The 21,275-nt window shown below is 35.6% G+C and overlaps 1 protein-coding gene across 2 annotated transcripts; it reads left to right on the forward strand.

Moving 5' to 3' along the window:
• Positions 1-7,119: 7,119 nt before the first annotated feature.
• LOC109217638 lies at positions 7,120-21,275 on the forward strand. 2 transcript variants are annotated; one of them, XM_019381900.1, is made up of 13 exons: positions 7,120-7,326; positions 9,735-11,858; positions 12,717-12,920; positions 13,638-13,946; positions 14,857-15,165; positions 16,779-17,081; positions 17,999-18,458; positions 18,541-18,699; positions 18,808-18,987; positions 19,210-19,404; positions 19,770-19,868; positions 19,949-20,536; positions 20,663-21,275. In XM_019381900.1, the coding sequence occupies exons 2-13, from the start codon at positions 9,736-9,738 to the stop codon at positions 21,020-21,022; spliced, it is 5,289 nt and encodes a 1,762-aa protein (XP_019237445.1). In that variant the 5' UTR covers positions 7,120-7,326; position 9,735; the 3' UTR covers positions 21,023-21,275. The 2 variants fall into 2 exon arrangements, with proteins under 2 accessions (XP_019237445.1, XP_019237446.1); XM_019381901.1 differs by lacking the exon at positions 13,638-13,946.

Below are 21,275 nucleotides of genomic sequence, written 5' to 3' on the forward strand. Positions count from 1 at the left end.
GCAAGCCAACTATTACGGTTCTACACAATAACAATCAAACCCAACAGTTATAAACATAAACTAAAGTAAAACAGATGATAAATGCGGAAGAGTTAAATTAAATCCAAATACTCCAATACATGTCTACCCACGAATCTGGTGTCACAAATTCACGAACAACTAAGATTTTTACTACAAATACAAGTCTGGAAAGAAAAGTACAACTGTTCTCGGAATGGAAAGAGACAGCAGAAAAGCTAAACAGAGAAGGGGGACATTAGGCTTTGTGGATGCCAACAGATCTACCTGAGTCTCCCTGGACTGAAGGCAGCTACCTCAGCTACTTACTGGGTCCGGTACCGAAATCTGCATAAAAGAGTGCAGAGTGTAGTATCAGTACAACCGACCCCATGTACTAAGTAAGTGTCGAGCCTAACCTCGGCGAAGTAGTGACGAGGCTAGGACACGACAATCATATATACATGTGCAGATAAATTATGTACAAGCAGAAACATAACAACAGAAATCAACAGAATAAAGTGGGAAGGGGACATGCTGCGGGAAAATATCAGGTTCTAACAGTAAATCAATACGGAAGCATCATTAAGGAAACACAATGAACATCATATATAAAGCAACAAGAATAATGAAACGGTAACACATGCACAACATCACCCTTCGTGCTTTTACTCTCGTCTTCACCATATGAATCAACAAAATCGGCACGACGTCACCCTTCGTGCATTACCTCACATAATCATGGCACGGCATCATCCTTCGTGCATTATTCCTCACAATATAGGCACGGCATCACCCTTCGTGCATTAACTCTCAAATCATGGCACGACATCACCCTTCGTGCATTAACACTCGTAATATCGGCACGGCATTACCCTTCGTGCTTTATACTCTCTCACAATAACATGCACGACATCACCCTTCATGCTTTACACTCCTCCTCACCCAAACAACAGAAAAGTAATATGTCCCGGCAAGGGAGTCAACAATATCAACAATAATATTCCGGCAAGGGAATCAACAATAACATCCCGGCAAGGGAATCAACAATATCAACAAACGTCCCAGCAAGGGATTCAGCTATAACCAATCTCGTTTCAACAATCTCTTTACAAAATGGAACTTCAATTTGAATCAATACTCAACAATAGTCAATAACCAAGAAACTTTCGTAAGCTTTGTTCAACATTAATAATCATCAATTTGAGCATGATCGATACATAGTAGAGTCACAACAATCATGGTACAAGACTCACGGGCATGTTTGACACCAACGTATAGATGCTCGTCATCACCACACCTATACGTCGTACTCGATACAAACACATGGCAAATAGACCACAACTCCCATTCCCTCAAGCTAAGGTTAAGCCAAATACTTACCTCAATTCCACGGACAAATTAAGCCTCTACTACCGCTTTACCTCTCGGTTCCACTTCCAATTCGCTTGTATCTAGCCACAAATTACTTAACGATATCAATAAATACTAAATAAATCAATTCTAATGCATGAAAATAAGTTTCCCATTGTTTTCCCCAAAAAGTCAAAAATCGACCCCGGCCCCGCTTGGTCAAAACCCGAAGTTCGAACCAAAATCCGATCACCCATTCCCCCACGAACTCAAATATATAATTTATTTTAAAATCGGACCTCAAATCGAGGTCCAAATCTCCAAAATTTGAAAATCCTAAGTTCTACCCAAAAACACCCAATTTCCCCATGAAAACCCTTGATTTTGAAATGAAATCATGTAAAAAGATGGATTAGATTGAAAGAAATGAGTTAGAAATGACTTACTAATGATTTGGAAGAGTATGTGCCTTTGAAAAATCGCCCAATGATGTTTTAGAGTTTGAAGAGTTGTAAAACTGGTTGAAATCTCGTCAAAATTTTATTTAGCAGGTCTCTGATGTCGCAATTGCGACCAGGGGTTCGCAATTGGGAACCCTGAGAATTCTGCTAGCTTCTCAATTGCGAAGAAACTGTCGCTTTTGCGACCCTGACCAATTTCTGTCAACTTCGCAATTGCGAAGCAGGGGTCGCATTTGCGATGAAGGGCCTGCCCAGGCTTGGTTCGCAATTGCGACAATTTGGTTGCATTTCTCAAGCCTGACCACTTCGCAAATGCGAAGCCTGATCTCGCAATTGCGAGATCAGAGGCCTGGGTAAAAATATCAGATACTAGCAATTTTTTCTAAGTCCAATTTCACTTCGTGGCCTATCTAAAACTCACCCGAGCCCTCGGGGCTCCAAACCAATCATGCACGCAAGTCTGGAAACATCATACGGACTTGCTCGTGCGAACAAATCATCAAAATAACATCAACAACTATGAATTAAACCTCAAATTCATGAAGTCACTCAAGAACATTGAAATTTCTATTTTCTCAACTATAGGTCCGTTTTATAGCAAACGAACTCCGATTCTTACCAAATTCCACAGATTCAACCATATTATTATTTTAAACTTGTATCAGGCTGCGGAACCAAGATACGAGCCCGATACCATCAAGAAATTACATCAATTCACTTCTAAAAGCCTTTATATTTTCCTGCAAATAATTTTCTTTAAAAATTCTTTTCTCGGGCTTGGGACCTCGGAATTCGATTCCGGGCATACGCCCAAGTCCCATATTTTACTACGGACCCTACGGGACCGTCGAATCACGGGTCCGGGTCCGTTTACCAAGAATGTTGACCAAAGTCAACTTTAATCGATTTTAAAGGCCAATTTTATTATTTTTCTAAAAATTCACATAAAGGCTTTCCGAAAACGCGCCCGGACTGCGCACTCAAATCGAGGTGAGGCAAAAGGAGGTTTTCAAGGCCTTGGAACACAGTTTTGACTTCTAAAACAAGAGATGACCTTTAGGGTCATCACATCATTTTATTTTGGAAAATAACTCATGTTGTTACGACTTACTACCACAACAAGAACACTATTCATAACAGTATTTATATATGTAATTTCGTAAAAATATGCAAGTTTACATATTCAAAAGATTTTGATTATAACTCAAATGACAATTAATGTCGGTTGCAATGTGATGATTTGAAGTTAGATTTTCAATTGATTCTTTTTCTTTTCTTAGAGAAATTAGATGAGGAAAGGCCCGTATACAGGCCAACATTGTAATTTTAAAATTATTGTTTGTTAGTGTTTAGTTAATTTTTTGATAAATAAATGATCATTATTATATTCATTTAGACATGGATAGAAAATGATATGGAGACAGTTTACAATTAATTTATTTTAATAATTTATATAAAGTTAAACTACAAATTATAACTTGTTTAAGTTGCTCCAATTAACATAAAAAATATTACGTGCTATAATACTCATTTTAGCCTCTAGTCAATATTCAAACACAAATATCAAATTGAAAATTTGATATTGATGGTATTATTTTCCCACTGTATTTGGATATTTTATAAAAGAATACATTAGAAAGCTACAAGTATCATCTATATTAATAATTTTCTATAATAAAAAGCATACCAATCTATCTGTAAACTAATCTGTAATACATCCAAAATGGTCTTGCAAGTGTTTCAACGGTGGGAACAATCAGCTACTTGATGAAAGTTTAAACGAACAACATCATTATTTACAATACGATAAAAGATGAAAAAAACTATGATTTTACTCATATCTTGTATACATCAAAATTAAGAGAAAATCTTAGTACAATAAGCAAAGAGAACTTCCAAAGGGATTTGCATTCCTAATGAGGCAATTTACTACTTCAAACAAAGAGAATAATGGGCATTAAAACAAACATGACACATGATATAAATTGTAGTAATTCAGTATAGTAGTTCAAATTATATTTTATTTTAACTCGTCTAAATTGGTGTTAACTGGTAATAAAATAATAAACATTTGATAGAAGTCTATATAAAATATATAGATTTTTATTTTTTCCTCAATTTAAGGAGATGAGAGAAATATTTTATTTTTTATGGAATTATAAACAATATAAATATTATAACAAATAATGTTTAAGACATTTATTGATAATTGAAAACTTATCATGGAATAATGGAGTTCAAATCATATAGATTAAATTATCACATCAACTAAGTATATAAGATATAGCCTCCTAGTACAGTAGGAACAAATCTCATTACTTAAATTAACTCTTGAGGTTTAATAAGCTATACTTTTAAAATTACTTTTGAATATGAAAATATTTAGTTTGAAATCGCCTTCAAATAGTGTGGATAGATGAAAACCATTTAATTTTCATTTTCAAATTGCTTTAAGATATGATGGGTAAATATGAAAATCTTGTAAATATTGATACTTCTTTTTGTTGTTCTATGATTTAAAAATTAATTTTACTTTCTCTATAAAAACTTCTGTTTGACTAAAACAAAATTAATAATTTTCCAAAATGAAAAAAAAGATTGGAAATGAGCATTTGCACTGCAAAATCAGTCTAATCAACACATGCACAATGCATTTAAAGGAGAGTTGTGGCTAGGGAAATATGGGGTTCACGTGTATCAATGATGACATAGTTTTGCATTTAAAAAATGCAAATAAGGAGTTTTATAAAATAACATATATGCCCTTGGTCGACCATCTTTCCTTTTCTATATAATAGAAAAATGTTGATGGAGAATTGCTCCTTCGTACTTCAAATCAAATGAGCTGGTTTTGACAGGTTGCTTAAGCACAAGTGATTTCTTATTTTTTTTATTTCCTCTTCGGTATCTGCTATTTGTATCGGGGTTGGATTAAATTTTGATATGCGCCGGAAAGTCCCACATTGGAGATTGAGTGCTATCTAACAAAGACAACTCCATACCCATGGAATGAAGGAGTAATTACCACACCACTACAATCTTTGTTCATACAGGAGATTTCTTATATTATAAGGTAGGGGCGTACATACCAAACCGGAAAACCGCACCTACTCGAAAAGTCAAACCAAACCGATTAAAAAATCCGATTAGGTTTGGTTTGATATGATTTGGTATTGAGTAAAAAAAACCCGAACCAAACCAACATATAAATTTATAATTTTTATATATACTTTTAAGATTTTATTTAGAATTTTCTTTAAAAAAATATCTAGAAATATTTGAGATTCTCTTGTGGGACATAATATTTAATAGAATATGAAGTGCTCCATATTTATTAACCTTAAATAATGGGTTGTATGATCACTTTCTTATCAAGTGTTACTGAAATGCGTCAATTTCTTTGTTTTTCCATATTCATATCATATGCTAAGATCTATTAAATTCTTAGTATATCTTTTTCGAATGTGAAGTGATTATTTTTATTTAGGTATCATATTGATTTTTATGTTTAATTACTACATTCGGTTAACTTTGAAAGTGCACATCAAAAAAAAAATTATTGTCACACGACTAAAAAATAACTGTTAGTATATGTTACTAAGAAAATTCTCACATAAGAATATAGCAATAGATAAGATGTTTGTCAATTTTTTATATTTTTATTAAAAATCTAGTTACTTATCAAAAATTTAATAAAGTAAGATTGAAATAATATTTAAGCAACAAAAAATCCGAAAACCCCGACAAAACCGAACCAATTCAAACTGATATAGTTGGTTTGGTTTGGTTTTGATAAAAACCGAACCAACCCGGTCCATGTACACCCCTATTATAAGGTATATGTAAGATAAGATAAAAAAGAAGTTTTATATTATGCAAGATTGTTTAGATTTTCTTTTCAATATTTTTTTTACCCTAAGCATGTGGATGGAAACATAATGATCACGTCCACATCCATCATCATTTATTCATTGATATTTTCTAACACTAATAATAGTAAACAGTACAACAATAACAACAAATATATTTAAATCCTAAGCTAATTGACTAGTAGCAGTGGTATAGAAATTAATTTCTCCCATTTACATTGCTTCTTAATCTGATTCTTTTTTTATTTATTTAAAAAAAGACAATTTTCCGTTAGTGGAAATGGAAAAAAGAAATTATTGAACCTAAACCAAATAAAAATAGTAACGAAGACATAATTTTCTGGTAAATTTGGATAATGCGTAACTAAAAGCAGATAAAAGTCAAAGCAAGTCTAATCAGAATCCAACTGTATTTTCACTTACAACAAAAGTCAAAAATACCCCTACATCTAACTTCCTAGATCAATTAACTAATTAACAAATTTTATTTAAAAATTAAAGAATATCCTATCATAGATTTTACTCGAAAATGTAAGAAGATACCCCTGCATCTACCCTCCTAGATCAATTGTTGATTTTGGTTGAAAAGTCAAAGTTACCCCTATATCTATCCCTTCTAGATCAATTCTAGATTTCATTAAAAAAGTCAAAAATATCTTAATATCTACCAAATCTGAAACAGTAATAATTATATAATTTTCTGGTAAATTTGGATAATGCATAATTAAAGCAAGTGTAATAAGATTATAGCTCCATTCCAATTACTCAAAAAGTCAAAAATACCCCTACTTCGACCTTCTAGATCATCAATTGTTGATTTTCATTAAAAAAATAATTAAAAATTATGTTTTATGCCTTAACATTTATAAATTATTTACACAAACAAGTTACTTATGAGTAATTTTGGAAAATCTTATATAATAAATATTAATTATTAATATCACAAATAATGCTATAGTGTAAAGAATATTAAGTGGGCGTTTGGACATAAGAATTGTAAAATTCCAACAAAAAAATATTTTTTTTAAAATGAAAATGATATTTGAAAATTAGAGTTGTGTTTGGACATGAATATAATTTTGGGTTGTTTTTGAAGTTTTGTGAGTGATCTGAGTGAAAATTATGAAAAACAGTTTTTTTGAGTTTTTTAATTTTTTGAAAAATTTCAAAATTTATCTTTAAGTGAAAATAAAATTTTTATGACAGTAATTTCGAAAAAAAGTAAAAAAAAAATTTATGTCCAAACGGCTCTAAATCTATTGTAGATCAATTGTAGATTTCCTAGATCAATTTGTACTAGATTTTACTATAAAAGGTCGAAAATACCCCCACATCTACCCGCGTAGATCAATAATCAATTGTATATGTTCCGTTAAAAGTCAAAAATACCCTTACAGCTACGCTCCTACTAGATCCAGATGTAGTATTTCTTTTCTAACTTGGACTCATTTTTACGGTTAAACCCCAACGGAACTGTAACACAATTCATTCCCAATTCGCTCTCTTTCTTCAAATTCATGCATCGAAACATCAACAAAGCATCGTGAAAACACAGATCGGATCACGCGCTTACGGCGGAACACGGCGGAGCAGAGTCTCTTCCGTACAACATTGCCGCTTGTTTGACACTTTCAGTTTCTCTCAAGGTATTATAAGAAAGATAAAAAATACTGTTTTTATTGAGGTTTTTGATTCGTTACATCGATCTAAGGTTAATTCAGTGTAATTAAATGTGAATGTATTAGGAACCGCTATTTGTTATGTTGAATTTTGTACATGCATTGTTTTTAACTTGATTTTGTAATTAGCGGTTTTAGTTTTATAGTTTTGCACTGTTTGTCGGTAAAAAAAGTAAAATTTACTGTTTTGATTCGAGGTTTTGATCTGTTTACATCGATCTAAGTTTAATTCAGTTTAATTAAATGTGTATGTATTAGAATTCGTTATTTTTTCTATTGAATTTTGTACATGCATCGTTTCAACATGTTTTTGTAATTACCGGTTTTAGTTTTGCGCTGCTGTCGGTATAAATTTTTGTGTTTGAATTGGTGGCGAATCGCGATGATGATCTGTGTGAGTACATGTGATCTGTGATTTTTGAAGTTGACATGAAAGGTTAATTGGATTTAATTTTAGTATTTATTTTAATTTTACGCTTGAAAAAGAATAGCTTTTTGGTAATCATGTGTTGTTGGCGCCATGGAAATGCCTAATTAGTTTTGAATTCAATCATGAGTTTGAATGAGGTTGTGAGATATGATTTTAAGTTAATAGAGTAGGTTCGACTCATAAGAATTGTAATTTACTTGTCAATTTAGCAGCAAAAGAAAGCTCTTGGGGATGATCTGAGTAAAATGTTTTGTAAATGTGTGTTTTGCTCTTCTTTTACCTTTTTTTTTTGGGTATGTGATCTCGGATCTGTTTTTCAGTAACTCCTCTAAAAGTCAATATTAGTAGCTGTTGGCACCACAGAAACGCTTCATTGTGAATTCAATCATGAGTTTGAATGAAATTGAAAGATAGAATTTTAAGTTAATAGGCATTGTTTCGACTCGAAAGAAGTTTGTGTTATTTACTTGTCAATTTAGCAGAAAAGGAAAGCTCAAGGGGATGGTCTGAGATTAATGTTTAGTAAATGTGCTTTTCTGCTCTGTGATATCAGATCTGTTTTTCAGTAAATCCATTGAAGTCAATGTTAGTACTCCCTCTGTCCAATTTTATGTGATGTTTTGACTGGGAACGTAACAAGGGAGAGAGCTGAATTTGAGAGAGAAAAGGGACGCCCTCGCTGCAATTGAGAAACAACGCTAACTGGGAAAGGCACTCTTGAAGAAGGGCCTGCCATACGTTGGGGTGAAGAAAGCTTCTCCTCTTATAGAAGAGGCGCTGAAAAAGACAGTCTTCAAGAAGTGAGAGAAGGAATCATAAAAGAAATAGCTTTTGTCTATTTATTCATATTTGGTTGGATTCCTCGATTCATATTATATCTTAAATGGAATAACATCTTTTTCTAGCTATTGCTTAAAAGAGAGAAACACTTTTGAGACTTGTGGTCTAAAATAAGCCATAGATATCACTGATAAGAAAAAACAGGCCACAGATATTAGTGTGGCTATAGATCATCTCATTAAGGGTAAAATGGAAAGTTTAAATTAAATTGTTTCTAAATATAGAAAGGTATTATTCTTTTTGAGACAAATTCAAAAGGAAAGTGCATCACATAAATTGTCAGAGAGAGGGAGTAGTCATCTTGAAGTAAAACTTTAGTCTGATGTGGTTTTTCTTGCTTTCTTTTTAATTCTGTCTGGAATGTATTTTTTTTGGGGGGGGGGGGGGGATTTTCTGAGAATGTGCTAGATTTAATGCCTTGTTTTTTACCTTAAAATATTTGAGTAAAATTTTTGCATATCAATATTTTCATCTGGTTCAAAAAAAGAGGTTGACAAATATTAGATAAACCTGTTTATAACATCTCCTTGTTTGTTTCAATTATGCATGATGGAACAATGTATTTCTTGACTATCTGTAAAGTGAGCCTTAATTATACTATACTTCTTAAGTCTCCAACATCCCAATCTCTCTTTTCGGGTTTGCAAACAGAACCTCTAGGTCAAGGACGAAATCCTCAAACCAATAGAAACATGATTTCTACTTCACAATTCTTATGTTAAGAAGTTATGTCTTATTCATGTGATGAAAAAGACAAGACCTGAAGGTTATCAAAAGAAAGATGAGACTTAAAGAGAAGCAAGTATCACATTCACAACCGATTCTGTGCCGCAAATCATATGGACTTGTGAAATTGGTAGGGATGGAGCTTTGGGGAACGAATCTATTGAGACATCCAAATAATTGTCAATGAATTTGGGCATTTCTAGCGTCCAGGAGTGCACTGGTTATTTAGCTCATTCAGTCTATTTCACTTATTCTTATTTTTGAGTTTTGACCATTCAATTTCTCTTATGCATTTTAAACTGTTTTGATGGTTTACATCTGGGATAGTTTATTCCGGGGAATAAAGAATTTAAGCCTAACATCATTGCTGTGGTTGTAGGATGTCTGTTGATGCTGAGTTTCCCTATGGTCCATCCATCTTAACTGACGAGAAAATGCCAGAAGTGGGGAATCCAGCTGTTCCATGCCAAACTTCATCTAGCAATGATGCTGTTGTGTTTACAAAAGAAACTTCGAACTGCCCTGCTGATAATGGTCAAATGAAACGTAATACAGCGTCAGAGATAACAGGCATTGAAGAAATGAGTGGTGAATCTGGTGGTTCAGACAAAAGTAATGATGATGAAAAATTAAGTAAAGGAAGTGCAGAAGCTGCAAAAGCAGATGGCAACAATGAAGACAAGTTACAAAGTGACCAAAGTGAGAACGCTGAAAATGCAGACAGTGATGGTCAAGGGGCACCGAGCATGGTCACAGAAATTAAAGGTGTCAATGAAATAGGAGGTGATTTTAAAGGAGATGTCCAATTAGTATGTGAAGAAAGTGCAGATACTGAAAAGGTAGAGAGCAGTGGCCAAACTGCAGCTAGCACTGTTATAGAGATAAAAGCTGTTGAAGAAATTAAGGGTGAATCTACTGGTTCAAGGAAAAATGATAAGAGTGTGGATGCTGAAGAGGCGAATATCAACAGTTCAATGGCTGTCAACCCTGTTATTGAGACAGTAGGCATGGAAGAAATGAGAGGCGAATCTAGTGACCCTCGCAGAAGTAATGATGGCAGCAGTGAAGAAAGTGGGGAAGCTGAAAAAGCAGACAGCAGCTGCCAAAGGGCACCTCACTCAGCCATGGAGATGACGACATTGGAGAAAATGGGATGTCTATCTAGTTTTGTAGAGAACAGCAGCGGATACATTAATGGTCAAGAGCCACCCAACACAGTCACCAAAATCAAAGGAATTAATGAAATAGGAAGTGATTTTAATGGTGATGTCAAATTAGTATGTGAAGAAAGTGCAGATACTGAGAAGGTAGAGAGCAATGGCCAAGCGTCACATAGCACTGTTACAGAGATTACAGCCATTGAAGAAATTAGGCCTGAATCTAATGGTTTAAGCAAAATTGATGATAGTGTGGATGCTGAAAAGGCTGGTAGCAACAACTCACTGGCTACCGACATTGTTACTGAGATCAGTGAATTAGAAGACGAATCTAATGGTGCAGAGAAAATTAACAATGTGTCTGAGATCACTGGAATACAAGTTGAGTCTAATGGTGCAGAGGAAATAAGTGATGATAAACTAGCATGCCAAGAGAGCACAAACACAGAAAAAGGAGGTGATTCTAATGGTGATGTCAAATTAGTATGTGAAGAAAGTTTGGATACTGAGAAGGTAGAGAGCAATAGCCAAGCGGCACCTAGCACTGTTACAGAGACTACAGCCATTGAAGAAATTAGGCCTGAATCTAATGGTTTAAGCAAAATCGATGAGAGTGTGGATGCTGAAAAGGCTGGTAGCAACAATTCACTTGCTACCGACATTGTTACTGAGATCAATGGATTAGAAGATGAGTCTAATGGTGCCGAGAAAATTAACAACGTTTCTGAGATAACTGGAATACAAGTAGAGTCTAATGGTGCGGAGGAAATAAGTGATGATGAACTAGCATGCCAAGAGAGCACAAACAGTGAAAAAGGAGGTGATTCTGATGGTGATGTCAAATTAGTATGTGAAGAAAGTTCAGATACTGAGAAGGTAGAGAGCAATGGCCAAGCGGCACCTAGCACTGTTACAGAGATTACAGCCATTGAAGAAACTAGGCCTGAATCTAATGGTTTAAGCAAAATCGATGAGAGTGTGGATGCTGAAAAGGCTGGTAGCAACAGTTCACTGGCTACCGACATTGTTACTGAGATCAATGGATTAGAAGATGAGTCTAATGGTGCAGAGAAAATTAACAATGTTTCTGAGATCATTGGAATACAAGTTGAGTCTAATGGTGCAGAGGAAATAAATGATGATAAACTAGCATGCCAAGAGAGCACAAACACTGAAAATGCAGACAGCCAAATTCAGAGTGTATCCAACGTGGTCAGTGAAATCAAAGGAACTGAAGATATCGAAGGTGAATCTGATGTCGCATACAAAAGGACTGATGGAAACTCAACCTGTGGAGAAAGGAAGGATGCTGAAGCAATGAATAGTGGAAGTCCAGTTCATACAGGGTGCGTTCCTAACCATTTAAATGTTTTTCGCCTTTATCTTTCATTTGGCATGATTTAGTAAAAGCAGTCTCCAGACCTGCCTGCCCCCCCCCNCCCCCCCCCCCCGGCCTGCCTCACAAAAAAGACTCAATTTAGTTGATTAGTACTGTTGTGAGCAGATTTAGATGAGCGGGAAATTATCCGTTCTTTTGCTGCTAAAGTGAGATCTGTGGTCAATTAAGATGAATATGATCAAGTCAATATCTTTAATTTTTTACTCTACCATTTTTTTAGCAGATATGATATTTATATTCAGGTTGCAGTGAAGTTTATGTTGCAGCCTGTAACGGATGTCCTTATATTTGATATTTTGAGAATTCAGATACACTCTCTTATCTTTGAAGAACAAAAGATTTGTCTGATTCATTTCTGATCTTTTGATGAGAGGTTTCGTAGTCTGCGGACAGATATTTACGGTTCTATCCTCAATCGCCTTTTCTATTAAGAGACATGAATGCAGGGAGGAGGCTGGGGATGTGACTTTCCTATTTATGTTTCTTCCTTCACTGTCATGCTCTATTGGATGTATGCGACTTATATCCACATTGCATTTGGTGGAAGCTTTGTTTTCAGTATAAGAATGCATACACTAGGCTTGGTACCATTTGCATGATAGATTTGATGTTTGTTTAGTAGCTTGATATTCGGAGTGCTGTGATATTTTATCTTTTTTCAAATTGAGCTAGGATTTTAAACTGATCAACCAACTTGAAGGGCTTTACATTAATTCTCTGACCGCTAAGTGATTCTATTTACTAGAAAACATAGTGATGCTGAATTTTCCCACATTTCATCTTTTTAGCTGACATAAATTTGCAGCATTGATGCTGTCACATCTGGAAAGGAGAGCACGAATAACCCGGTTAATGATGTTCAAAATGTGCACAACACTGTCTTCGAGACTATATGCAATGAAGAAATTGGAAGTGCCTCTAATGGTGACAAAGATATAGATGACAAAGTGATGCGCCAAAGAGATGAGGAGTCTAAAAGATTGCAGAGTGATGGTCTAGCTAGTGAAGGGTGAGTTCCTAATTTCTGAAGCCCCAGTCTCCCCTTGTTAAAGACGAGACACTTAATCTGAAAATATCTCAACTGGATTTTGGATGGAAGGAAATTAATTCCCTTTGGCTGCCCTTTGTTTCTAATAAGAGGTTTCTGATTAAGTGCATGCCATCTCTGTTTGTCATTAGACGTAAACATTGAAATTCAAGTTAACTTAAAGTGAAACCCATACTGATATCAATAGATATAGCTCTTTCTCGTTAGCCGTAAATGAGAAAGCAAATTATTTTTAAAATGATTATTTGAATTGGTGCTCTTCCCCGAAAACAGAATCTTTTATTTTCCTGCTGAAGCAAAGTTTGTTTAGATTTTGAGTGTGATATGCACGGCTTAGCAGTCAATGAAGCTAGAATGGATCATGGGAGACCAATGTTCATACCCGGAGGAGGCAAACACCGTTAGCAAAAAAAAGAGATTGGATGTGATACATTATCATCTAGGTTCTTATACATCGCTGGTTATAATTCGTATTACCAAACAACATTTTATTTACCAGTATGTGAATCCATATGGGAAGTTGCTGGTTAAATTTGGTTTCCTTAGTTAAATGGTTATGAAGTCCGGAATATGTTGTCTCGCTTCTTTACTATCTAGTGATCATATATACTTCACTTAATTGGTAGATTCATTCTGGATAGCTATGTGAAGATCCTTCCATGTGTACTATGACTGTAGGATGTCCAGTGATGCTGAATTTTCACGTGGCCTGTGTATTTTAGCTGATGCAAGACTGTCTGAAGTAGAGAATTCTTTTACTTCGATCAGCAGAGACATGTCTAGCAATGATGCAATTGCGTGGGGAAATGAAACTTGTGATAGCTGTATTTCTCATGGTCAAAGTCCAGTGGACATGGTTCAAGAGACCAATGGTAAAGAAGTAGAACATGAATCTAATGGTGTGGACAGAAGTGGGGATGATAAACTGATGTGCGAAGAAATTGAGGATGGCAAAAGATTCAACTGCAGTAGTCTAGCTGCTGAAGGGTGAGTACATGGGTTACAAAGATAGAAATTTTTCTTACTTCAATTGTACTTGGTGGTTGAGGATAAAAACTCGCCAAGTAAAGACACATATTTATAAAATAAATGTTTCTGGGTTGATGGTGACCTTAAGTATACAAGTCAGTAGGTTATATTTCCCCTTTTGCTACCCGGAACAGTCTATCCGATGCAAATAGAGAAGTAGTATTAAGTAATGAACGTATCTTCTTTTGTATCTGTTGTTCATCTGTATTCATGCGACTTAAAGTCTTTAATGCACGTACAAATATGGTATGTATATGTGATTGATATGCAAATTAGTAATTAGGTTCAGAATTGTGAATTAGTATATTCAGTAATGGCATTTAAACTTCTACTTAGACATGAATGAAGTGGGAAAAGGCAAGTAAATATAATGACGACCCAAAACCGAAAGAGAAAGGAACAATTCTTCTTGTCTCGTTTGGGGGGGGGGGGGGGGGTTATGAGTGTGATGGTTTCTTAGGGAGGGGGACGAGCACAGTCCGGGTTGAGTACGCGTGTGTGTATGTGTGTATGTGTAGATAGGTAAACGGGATAAGGGCATATACTACCACATTGTCAAACCATAATAGCTCGAGGCCATACTCTCCTCCGTGATGAATAATTCACATAGACTATAGTCCAAGGCTCTAGGTAATTAATATCCACTATTCTAGTCGAGCAAGAAAAGAAACTAAATCTTGGGTTGCAATCCAATCTCTCAATTCTCGACTTATACCAGGTGTAATTAGCAGATAAATGTATTAAGTTATAGTTAATGCTCTTGGAAGAAGAATACTTTTCTTGCTTGTTTAAAAACGGTCTTCATTTTCTAATAGTTTGTTTAGAGTTGAATAAACTCAGTGTTTGACTATTTGCTCTTGTTATGTAGGATGTCTTGTAATACTGAGTTTTCCCAAGGCCTATCTACTTTCGCTGATTCAAACTTTTCTGAGGTGGGTAATTATTGTGCTTCAAGTACTAAAGACATGTCTAGCAACGATGCTTTTGGGGTCAAAAATGAAGCTTTGTATAGCTGTGCTGATGATTCTCGACTGGGACCTAACTTGGTCAAAGAGGGTAGTGGAGTTGAAAATTTGGAAGGTGTATCGAATGGTGTGGACAACAGTATTAACAACGGAATACTTTACGAGAACTGCGGGGATACTGAAAAATCGCACATTGGTTCAGATAATGTGGGGTACGTTTCGAACTATCTGAACATATTCCGTTTACGCAATTAATGACAGAATCTATGCAGATAGAAGAGGCTATCCTAGTGTAATCTGTACTTTTTTGGGTAATTTTATTATTCCCCTTTTTGCTGTCTTATTTGTTCCTTTGTTCTGAATAAGAAAGTTTCAGAGATAGTGGATTGTCTGTTTTTCTTGTGTGCTATTTATCCGAACTTTTATTAACCCCAATCTCTCTGGATAGCTAAGTTGGTCTCTTGGTCGCTCTTGAATATTTAAACTCACAATTGCTCTCAAGTTCCACTTTTAATTCATAGGACTAAATTGGTCTTTCTACCACACATCACTTTCCAACTCTCAATAAGCTACTGAACATCGAGAATACTTTTGGCATTGGGATAGCTTTTCCGTCCATTTCCTTTAGATAAACAAGGGGATTCTATCATAAGTTGTTCCCTCCAAGAAAAAAATTGCAGCAGCAATTAATCCGTGAGTGATTATTTGTAGAAGGCCTCCATTAAGTCCCTTATCAATTATAGTACTACTTCCTACAATTATGAAACCCATATGAAGAACTCCTATGTCAGTTTTTTTCCTTAATGAAGTTTTAAAGATATTGTTTTTTTTTGAAATTATTTAGCAATTTATATTTAATAAAATAAAACTATTTTTTTAGACATATACACTCGCATCGAGTGTCCCTATATTAGTTTGAATATTAATGAGGTTGCATGATGTTTACATTAGCTGGAATCCTCATGATTTAGATAATAAACCTTTGTTTTCTAGTTATTCAAGCCAAGTATCATTCATCCGTTATTTCATGAATGCTCCTGTTGAAAGAAGAAATTTATTTATTTATTGCCTATGCTATTTTATTCTTTTTTATTTAAAAAATACAATTATGGGCGGTTACATTGGCAATTACGGTTGGTATTTTGCATGGAGAATCACCTTTACTCTCTTCAATATGGGAACCCACATTGATCACTGGTATGATATTGGTTGTCTCAAGGAAGTCCTTTTATTCATCGGCTTATAAGGGCTACCTACTTACCTTTTACAGTCCTGTGAATTTGTTTGTGCTTATATTGTTCATTTTTTCTACCGATAAAAAAGTTGGCAAATATGCACAGCATACCAAATGTTTCTTTTGGAGAACTCAATATGCTTTTATTGCTATACAAGCCTTTTTCAGCCTACCTATTTCTTAGTGCAAGCATATGTAGTTTAATAAATAGGTACTGTCCGTGTTGATGGTCCCACAATCTTGCGTTTTTATATTAAACCAAGGAATTAGTGTTTCAATTTGAGGGGATTTGCTTCCATAATCATTTATCATTTTCACCAGAAGTTTGTTCTTGTCTTTATAATTAGGTCCCTATATAGGGGAATTTTCTTTAGTTTTATGTTCTTGTAGTATCCTAATTTCTTCTTGTGATTTGGTGGTTGATGCTAATGGGTTGTTGAATTTGTCATGTCCAGGCATGCAATGCTTTATTTAGTTTACCATGTCATCTTGTTATTTTTGCTTGTCTTTTTGTCATTTATGGTATGTTGTCCGTTGCTGTATATTTAATGGAGACAACTAACTAAGCTGCTTATTGCTCTTGTCTTATAGGGTGCATGGTGATGCTGAAGTTCCCATTGACCAGTCTGTTTTAGCTGATGTAAAATTGTGTGAAGTTGGGAACTCTTCTGCTTCAAGTAATAAAGATGTGTGTCGCGATGTTGTATCTGGAAATACTTTAAATGAGCCTGTTCATGACAGTAAAATGGTGCCCATGCCTTATACGGCTATAGAGTTCAATGGCATTAAGAAAGATGAAGGCGAATCCAGTGTTGCAGACCAAACCAGTGATGACAAATTTTTACATGAAAGTGAAGATGCTGAAAAACCACAGAGCACAAATATTGATGAAAGGTGAGCATCTGACTATCTGAACAGTGAATAGAGGATTTTCCTCAACGTAAAAATAATCCCTTTTTGCTGGATAAAACTATCTGGAACAAAAGCAAAATGTTTTTGGTTTTGCAGAACCTTCCTTTCCTTTCATGACTTTGGCAGTTAAGAAACTTAATCTTACTTATCAGTTATCTCCAGGTTGAATAGAAGTTTAAGTTGATTGAATTACTAAATAAAACATGGTTTTGGTTCTAAAACTTGCACAGTTTGATGAATTATTGTGTTTTCCTGAGAAAGCTAATTTAATCCTGCTTGCTGGCGAACCTATTTTGAAACAAGCCAACTTTTTTTTCCCTTAGATCCATCCTTTAAATTTCCATGTGTGGTAAAAGTTTAAGTTGATTGAATTTCTGAGGTCAACACGGTTCTGGTAATAAAACTTGTTTCTTTCATTAACAATAAACCTTTTACAGTTAATTTCATCAAAAAATAAAACTTTTGTAGTTTACTGATTCTGGTGAAAAAGTGTTCATCAGCAACTCAACTAGTGCTCCTCTCAGGACAGGAATCTGTTTCTCATGCTTGTGAACTATTTTTTCTTAATTTTGAGGTGAAATAGTTGATGCTCTGAGCACGAGTATCAAATGGTCATGGCAGCAATGTCGGTCATGGTTCCAGTGCATTAATTTGCAGCAGCGTATTGAGGTAGACCAGCAATGCACTTTAGGCTGCCTTGTGACCTTTTAGTTTTCAGTGATGAATGTTAATATCTTTTCAATTTTGAGTTTTCTTAATTACAGTAGTTAAGTTCTATATTTTTATCTGCTTGTTTAGCTATATTATTTTTATATGTGTTTCTTTTAACTTATGGGTTGTTTTTCAAATGATTATCATGATTAGAAAGTTTAAGGTTTCATCTGCTCTTATGATTGTAGGATGTCTGGCTTAGAGTTGTCTGTAGCGGGAAATACTTCCGCTCCAAGCACTAGAGATGTTCCTAGCAATGATGCTGTGACATTTGGGAACGAGACTTTGACTTGCCCAATCGAAATTGATCAAGAGTCAGCCAAGATGAGCATAGAGATTGCAGGCGCTGAAGAAACGGGAGGTGGTTCAGACAGGAGTAATGATGACAAACTAATGTGTGATCAAAGTGGGGATGCTGAAATTTCAAGTACTAATGATGTGTTGACCACTTCGGCTGAGTGTTCCTCCGTGGACGCTGTGGCTGTAAGGGATATGAATGTGAGTGCAGCAAAGGGATTTAACTTCCTGATAAGGATGCCTAGATTTGATGATGAAAAACTCCGAGAACGTATCAGAGTAGCTGAGCTAAATGTTGATGAGAAGACGCAGCACAGGGATGCCTTTAGACAAAAAATCCGAAACAAAAGAGTAGTCTCCAAGTTTCAACAATATATTTTATTCTCTTTATTGTGGCTTAAACCTTAGTAGGAAATGCCTTTTTCATGAGCAGGTCAATTGCCAAACTCATGGTGCTGAATTTGAAGCTGCCAAAACTCAAGAGAGAGATGCTAGAAAGCAAGTTAGGACAAAGCGTGCAGAGATCTCAACTCTTCAAGATGTGATTGATAAAGCAAAGAATGCAGTTGCCATTGATGAGATTGACAATAGGGTATGGATTTGTGACAACCCAGTAAAAAGATTTAATCAGCAAACTGGAGTGTTTTGTTTCTCTGTTCTGTGAATTTGTTATTTATGTTGCATGATCTATGCCCTGCAGATTTGTAATATGGAACACATTATTGGGCATGAAACTCTACCTTTGAAGGAGGAAAAGCTCCTAATTCGTGAAATCAAGCAACTGAAGCAGCTTCGTGGGCAGATTTCATCCAACATTGGCAGGCAGGATGAAGTGCAGAAGGCTCTGGATGAGAGAGTTGTAAACGAAGAGCAATTGAGGGTGGGGCCACTAAGATGCTTTAATGTTCCACTGAATACAACCTTCTACTGCTTATCATAAACATAATTGATATCAAGTGGTGTCATTAACATTGCGCATTGAAGAGTAATATTGGATGCCTGACAGCAGCAATTTTTTGGTCAAGCTGTCACTTTTTGATACTTAGTGTTATGATTTTCTTTTCCTTTTAATTTGCGTTAACCTGGAGACAAATGTGTGCAGATCTTGAAGAAAGAGCTTGATAACCTTAAGGTCAAGGCCTCAAAAGCTGAAACAATTGCGATGGCAGCTAGCCGAAAATATGAAGATGAGAGTCGAAAGCTCAAAGAATTGCAAGCGCAGTTTAAAGCTGCAGATGATATCCGACAAGAAGCATATGAAGAATTGCGGAATTTAAAAAAGGGATTCTATGAGAAGGTTTGTAACCACATCTGAGTAGATTGAACCTTGAACTGTTATAATCTGTTCTCAGGATCCGATACTCTCTTCCTCTGACCTCTGGGCTCCGATGATAGAGAAACTTATTTCTACAGTTTTTATTTCCCAAGTTATGCCTACACTGGGTTAGTTAATGCTTGAAGGTGGCAGGCTTTTGACTTTCTTTCTTTTACGTGCAATTTTGTTGGCTAGTACAAGTTCTCTGGTCCTGTCATTTATTTATTTATTTTCTTTTCTATAGTTGCATAATTCTAGAGGTTAGATAATTTACCGTTCAACTGAAAAACAAAAATCATATTTGACTGGCAAAATTTTACCGGATCTCATAATGCCTGAAAATGCAGAATGTTCATTTCCGGACATACAAGGATGAAGCGACTTTGGCTAGTGATCATGCACGAAAGAGAGAAATGGAGGCTCTTAATCACCTCTGTGTGAATCAGGTTGGTCAGCAACTTTATTCTTTAGTGTTGTCTTCCAGTGAAATTCCACTCTCTCTTCTCTCTAATAGTTGCTATGTCAGGTCGAAAGGTACATGGAACTTTGGAATAAGAATGATGAGTTCAGAAAGGAGTACATCAGGTGTAATACAAGAAGTACGTTGAGGAGATTTGGGACCTTGGATGGTCGTACACTTGGCCCTGATGAGGAGCCAACTGTACTTCCCAGTTACGTGGAGCAAAGAGCTGCTAGGCTGGTTACTCGTGTAGATAAAGCTAATTTTGTGTCACAAGCTCCAGTCTCTCAGCAAGAAAAGCAAGCAGTAGTTTTAAAGGATGAAATTAAGGATGACAAAATCACGACGCAAGCAGCAGAAAAAATGAACCCGATTGAGAAAATGAAAGAAGCTCCGAAACCAATTCAAAGAGAGATGAGTGTGGTTGATGAGCCAAAAGAGGCCGAGCAACTGCAAACTGCTCAGGAGCTGGAGGCTGCTAGAAAGGAGGAGGAACAGAGGAAGCGTGAGGAAGCAGCCAGGTTGAAAGAGCAACGACGGTTGGAGGAGATTGCAAAGGCTAAGGAGGCATTAGAAAGGAAAAGACGCAATGCAGAAAAGGCCCAACTGAGGGCTGAATTACGAGCCCAGAAGGAAGAAGAACAGAGACTGAAGGTAAATCTTCAGTTAATTCAAAGCAGATTCTGGTTTTCTTTCACACATCCTATGAAGTAATAGGATTTTCTCTGTAAACTATCATTGTTTATGCACGAAGTTTAAATCATATCTTGTTTAATACAGGAGAAGGAGAAAAGACTGCGAAAGAAGGAAAGGAAGAAGGGTGCTGTAGGTGAAACACAGACCGAAACTAATGATGGTGAAACTGCTCTGATTTCCACCAGCCCGAGAGAAACTGTCAAGGAGCCGGAGGCTACTGAGAATCCTCAAACGACCACTAAGAAACCTCAGAAACCATCTCAATATACAAAGCAAATCAAGACAAAATCCACCATTCCTCCCCCGCTTCGCAACAGAAGCAGAAGGAAATTGCAGCAATGGATTTGGTTAACTATTTCTTGCTTGGTTGTTATTGCTCTATTTTTTCTAGGAAACATTGGCTTCTTCACCAATTTGAAGCAGCGAGGAAGCCCGAGATTTTAGTGCCTTAACCTTGTTGGTTTTGGCTTGAAGTGAGACAGATTGCTTTATTTTACAGATGGAATAGGCCATTCTTTTACTCTATACATATAGTGTTGGTTCATCATAGTTTTGAACATTCTTGGTTCTTATTAGTAGTGATAAGACATTTTAAAACAACAGATATAACATTTTCATATATTGGTATTTATTGCAAAACATATGTGTAATAATCCCATTGATTGCCTTGCTTGCTTAATTATCCTGCTACATGGTA

This window comes from Nicotiana attenuata, unplaced genomic scaffold, assembly GCF_001879085.1.
Source record: "Nicotiana attenuata strain UT unplaced genomic scaffold, NIATTr2, whole genome shotgun sequence".
Classification (NCBI taxonomy): domain Eukaryota; kingdom Viridiplantae; phylum Streptophyta; class Magnoliopsida; order Solanales; family Solanaceae; genus Nicotiana; species Nicotiana attenuata.

Bases quoted from the DNA above. Each gene is read 5' to 3' on its own strand.
- LOC109217638 (XM_019381900.1), top strand. From the start codon at position 9,736: ATGTCTGTTGATGCTGAGTTTCCCTATGGTCCATCCATCTTAACTGAC. The intron at 13,947-14,856 runs GTGAGTACATGG...CTTGTTATGTAG, and splicing joins AGTAGTCTAGCTGCTGAAGG to GATGTCTTGTAATACTGAGT. The intron at 18,988-19,209 runs GTGGGGCCACTA...AAATGTGTGCAG, and splicing joins TAAACGAAGAGCAATTGAGG to ATCTTGAAGAAAGAGCTTGA.